The following is a 5,178-nucleotide window of genomic DNA, read 5'->3' as shown; positions in this document are numbered from 1 at the left end:
TGGAATTTATGATTGAACACAGTGACTGTACACAAGCCTCACCAGAGTAGACATGAGGAAAATTAGGCATGATCCAAATTAGAGAATTAAATTAGAATCCACCTTTGATTGCAAGAGTGAGTCTGGTCCATTTGGATCCACCAGGGTTTTGGATAGCATAAAAACCTGAGACTTGCATGGCTGTAAAAAAAAAAAAGAAGAAAAAAAGATACATATTTTGACTGAGCAGAATTTGGATTAAGACCAACACCATTAGTCAGTACCATAAATTTCCACGTGTTAGAAAACATGAATTACAGTTTTTCTCCATTGGTTTGGCTCATTTCTTGAAACAGAGATTACATTCTCAAAACTCTAAGATCATTTGGCAAAACACTCTTACAGTTCAGCACAACACTATAGCTCACCTGCAAAAGCTCATATCTCTTCCAAAACTGTTCACTCAGGCTTCAATCTAAATCCCTTTCTCATTTAAACAGTCAGTGTCTCCAAAATGGCAAAGATCCTTCTCAATAGCTTTGGCTCATTTCTCGACACAGATCGGACATTCTCATCATTCTTGGTGCTTTTGTCAAAATAAACCTGGATGGTTGATCACAACAACATGGTCCACCTGCAAAAGCTCATATCTCTCCTAAAACAGTTCACTCATGTGTCAAAACCACATTTCTTTCTAATCTGAATAGTCAGTGCCCCCAAAATGCATCGTCCCTTTGGCATTGTGTGAGTACTGCCATACAAAATGTTTAGATGTTTTGTCACTATGGCAGAGGACCAACAATATACAACAGAAAAGAGTAGCCTCCAAGGTTTGACATCACAGATTGCACTCACACTACCAAGGAAATCATAACCATTTTTTATTCACACGCAAAGAAAGCTCCATACATATGTAAAAGGAAAATGTCTGTGAAGGTTCTCAGTCATCCAGGTCATCGCAGTCAAAGGAGTTTGCAAAGAAAAGCATCTGGACTTCTTTAAGTTGCTTGAAGACGTTTCACCTCTCATCCGAGAAGCTTCTTCAGTTCTAAGGTCAAATGGCCGAGAGTCCCAGATTTAAACCCAGTGGGAGAATCCCCCCAAGGAGGGACAAAGGACCCCCTGGTGATCCTCTAATCACATGCGCCAAGGTGTGTAATGTAAAAAGAAAATGTACATTACAGTAGTAAATTGTATGAACACAAAATCAAAAAACCAGGACTTATTCAGTGGTCGCTGTACTCATTCTCCCGCTCTTGTCCACTGTCTTCACCCTCCTGATTATTTACACGCTGTTGTCCGTCTGGCCACAGATTCTCATCCACATCACAGCGGATACTTTCTCTTGCGATGCAATGAGGGAAGAAACAGCGTGCATGCCGCAACCATCCCCTGCATTGATCTCCTGTAATGTCGTCACACGCTGCGTCCATAGCATGGAGGAGGGACGGCTGATCCTGAGCATGATGCTCATACACTCTCCACCTCCAAGCAGAGAAAAACTCCTCTATCGGATTGAGGAAAGGAGAGTAAGGTGGTAGGAAGCCCATGACCATCCTTGGATGCGCTGCAAACCAGCCCCTAATGAGTGGGCTATGGTGGAAATTGACATTGTCCCACACAATTACATAAATGGGTAGGTGAGGCCCTATGAGACCTCTCTCATGTTCAGGGATAAAATCGGTATAAAGGCGATCCAAGAAGATGAGGAGCTTGTGTGTGTTGTATGGGCCAAGACTGGGGATGTGAGTGGCCACACCATTTTCAGAAATGGCAGCACACAAAGTTATATTGCCCCCTCGCTGACCTGGGACATCCACTGTGGCCCAGTGGCCAATAATATTACGGCCACGTCTTCGGCCCTTGGCCAGGTTGAAGCCAGCTTCATCCACGAACACCAGGATGTGAGGGGTCTCATGTCCTTCCAATGCCATTATTCTCTAAAATAGAGTAAAGAACATACAATCAGTCATACAGAAGTCATATACTACAGTTAGACAATTACATGTTCTCCCCCACAGGTTCAATATACTACAGGCCACTACTCCAGTGGTTCTAAACTAGTGATAGGCCTATGAGGAAGTACTGCAGGGGTATTTGAGAGAAAGGGGAGTGGGAAATACTAATGACTCACTGAGATGTTACAGTAAAACCTACAGTATTAGATAGATTTGATTGGGAGACAACAAAATAAGGATTATAATGAGAATTGTATCATACAGTAAACTGATTCTGAAATCAGGTACAGGAGGTATTGAAACCAAATAAGTGAACTACTGCTTACTGTGATTACAGGTAAGGTTATAATGAGAGACAACCAGTAACTGACTTACATTTACATACTGGTAGCGCAGCTCCTTCACTCTATCAGAGTTCCTCTCAAATGGTACCCTGTAGATTTGTTTCATTGTCATCTGATGCTCCTTCAAAACCCGGTCTATTGTGGAGATGCTTATTGTGTTTATATTCTGGAATATATGATTGTCCTGAAGGATGCCATCACGGATCTGTCTCAATGTGATGGCATTATTTGCCATCACCATGTTACAAATCTCTTTCCTGTTGTTCATTGAGCAGTTTTCCTCTGCCACCCACGCGAGGTTGTCGTCCAATCCTACACATGGAACAGAATACAGTAGGTTACCAGTGTAATTGTATTATTGTTTTACTCACAGTAACTTCCCCACAATCCTAATGCAACATTGCACAGTGACTGGAATACTACTCTAAACTGTATGAATTATGTAATTCCATAGTTTACAGTAATTTGTTCAATATATTTCTCGTCATATTTAGTATCAAAACATTCCACTAGTCCTCTCCACCAGTAGACCTACTACTGTAGGCAGATGCACACAAAATCTCTATAGTAAGTTATACATTTTTTGTCTCACGCACAGTGCCCTGTCCTATGCAACATATAATTCCATCATAGATTACATAGAGTACATACCTGTTTTCCCTGCGAAAGGTTTGGATGATGGAGGAGACTGTAGAGCGAGGCACATTAGGCTGCACTCGACGACTTGCCTCTGCCATTGTGAGGCCATGGTTTATGACATGGTCTATAATTGTGGCCCGAATTTCATTCGGGACAGCACAGTGTCTTCGCGCACCTCGGCCTCTTCCCCCTATTCCTCCACCACGCCTTCTCAGTCCTCCTCTTCTTTGAGGAAGAACTTCCCCTTGTCCGTTTGCTTAGCCTTGTCTATCCATGTTCAGAGGTATTATGTTCTTGACCAATTTTGACAATTGAACAGACAGTTGTGCATGCGAGTACTTATACAATGAAATCATGGTGACATGTTTTGGAGAGAATGATCATTAGACTGAGAATCAACTAATCAGTTTAGATCTACAAGATCTATTCATTTGGAAAATGTGCTAAATGTGGGCTAACTGTATAACTGTAGGCTACTTGTACTTAATCATTTGCAAAGATGCACTGAGACAATTGAGACATGTACTAAGGCATTTGCCATTTGATGAAATGAATGAGAAATGCCATTCTGTTGTGAACATTTGCCAAGAGGTTTGGAGGTTTGTCCATGTTATTTTGAGAATGTAATTTCTGTTTCAAGAAATGAGCCAAACCAATGGAGAAAAACCATAAAGCAAAAAACCTCTCAGCCAAAAATGAGCATTTATTACATTTGTTTACCATAATCTCATGTGTTTGTCCAACAATGAACAGCATTAGAAATAAAGGAAACAGGAATCATTGGAGGTCTCCAGTCACCCCAGAGAGAGGTAGCTTCTCCATGCTACACAGCCATTTCGTTTCTATCAGGGTTGGGTCATTTCAAAAGTGCCACTGAAGCCTGACTTTATCTGGCAATCCACATTACTCTCTCTGGTCACACATAGCACTCAGCCAGACAGGGCAGAAGAAAATTGCTTCACACTTTCTTTTATTTATACACCCACTCGTGATTTTTAAAACTAGAAATGAGCAAATTCTATCCAGCAGAGACATTACCTAACTTAACGACAGCAACAAACAAGTCTGCATTTGCTTGATTATCCTGCTACATGACACTTGAGAACGGTATCTAAACTGTATGAATCCTCTGAATGATTTCTGATATAATATTTTCTTTGGCATTATTTACCAGAGTTTGTCAGCTGACAAAGCAGCCAACTGGAGCGATGCATCTTTCACTCCATCATGGGTAATGGAGTGGAGACAAAGGAGTAAATGGGCTGAAGGAGAGGTACCATTGATAGAGTAACACAAGGGCCCAAGGTAGCATACCATTTATTCAAGTTTATATGAAGCGGAAACATTGTGCAAGGTTGCTGGACAGAAGCTGCTGACTCATTAGGCTCATAATAGTTTCAGGGACTAAACAGAGATGTTAAACTGAAGGAGGGGTGCAAGCCAGCATACTCTACATGTCAGTTTACAGTCAGAAGCTATGATACTTTAAACTCCCACACACACACTCAGATAGATAGATAGATAGATAGACAGATAGATAGATAGATAGATAGATAGATAGATAGATAGATAGATAGATAGATAGATAGATAGATAGATAGATAGATAGATAGATAGATAGATAGATAGATAGATAGATAGATGGGATCTTTCTTCTGCTTTCCTTGCAGCACATCTTTTATTTCAAAAATGCATAATGGAGGGGCTTAACTGAGCCATGCCACTAAAATATATATTACTGCAGCATAGGTCTTCTTTTCACTATAGTCTGTATAACGAGAACCACTAAACTATCCAAGTCAGTTACCCAGTGACATGAAGGTCAGCAAGTCTAGAAGATTAGAAAAAGAAGGGGTGGCTGTAGCTCAGGTGTTAGCGCAGGTCCACTTCTTGGAAGGTTGGTGGTTCGATTCCTGGCTTCCCCGTAGTCCACAGATACTTGCATGCCAAGTATCCTTGAGCATGGGGTTGTTCAGGGTAACTCTCCGATCAAAGTGTGAATGTTAGATAGGCATTAACAGTTTAGAAAAAGTGCTGGTGTGATTGGGTGAATGAATTAGTTGTATAAAGTGCTTTGAGTGCTCAGATAGAGCACTCAAAGCACTTTTCTACTCTATCTAAAGTAGATAGAGTAGAAAAGCGTTATATAAGAACCAGTCCATTTACCAAGAAAGTTTATTATTTTAATGTAATTGTTAGCATTGTGTCCATCAGATGTCCATTAGTGGGTAAATTGATTTTGGTAAGAATGAAGTTAT

At 40.8% G+C, this 5,178-nt stretch overlaps 1 protein-coding gene across 1 annotated transcript; it reads right to left on the bottom strand.

Annotated features, from left to right (window-relative positions):
* Positions 1-299: 299 nt before the first annotated feature.
* Positions 300-3,576, bottom strand: LOC102079752 (uncharacterized). The gene is made up of 4 exons (XM_019362227.2): positions 2,933-3,576; positions 2,313-2,593; positions 1,140-1,919; positions 300-892 (listed from the first exon to the last, which is right to left on the bottom strand). Exons 1-3 carry the CDS (start codon positions 3,027-3,029, stop codon positions 1,206-1,208), a joined length of 1,092 nt encoding a protein of 363 aa, XP_019217772.1. The 5' UTR covers positions 3,030-3,576; the 3' UTR covers positions 300-892; positions 1,140-1,205.
* Positions 3,577-5,178: the final 1,602 nt, after the last annotated feature.

The sequence above is a fragment of the Oreochromis niloticus genome, linkage group LG8 (assembly GCF_001858045.2).
Source record: "Oreochromis niloticus isolate F11D_XX linkage group LG8, O_niloticus_UMD_NMBU, whole genome shotgun sequence".
NCBI lineage: Eukaryota > Metazoa > Chordata > Actinopteri > Cichliformes > Cichlidae > Oreochromis > Oreochromis niloticus.
This window is presented reverse-complemented; position numbering and strand designations above follow the sequence as displayed.

Excerpts from the sequence above, each read along its gene's own strand:
- LOC102079752 (XM_019362227.2), bottom strand. The coding sequence starts at position 3,029 with ATGGCCTCACAATGGCAGAGGCAAGTCGTCGAGTGCAGCCTAATGTGC. Across the intron at positions 2,594-2,932 it reads ACCTTTCGCAGGGAAAACAG|GATTGGACGACAACCTCGCG; the intron begins GTATGTACTCTA and ends TTCCATGTGTAG. Across the intron at positions 1,920-2,312 it reads TGCGCTACCAGTATGTAAAT|AGAATAATGGCATTGGAAGG; the intron begins GTAAGTCAGTTA and ends ACTCTATTTTAG.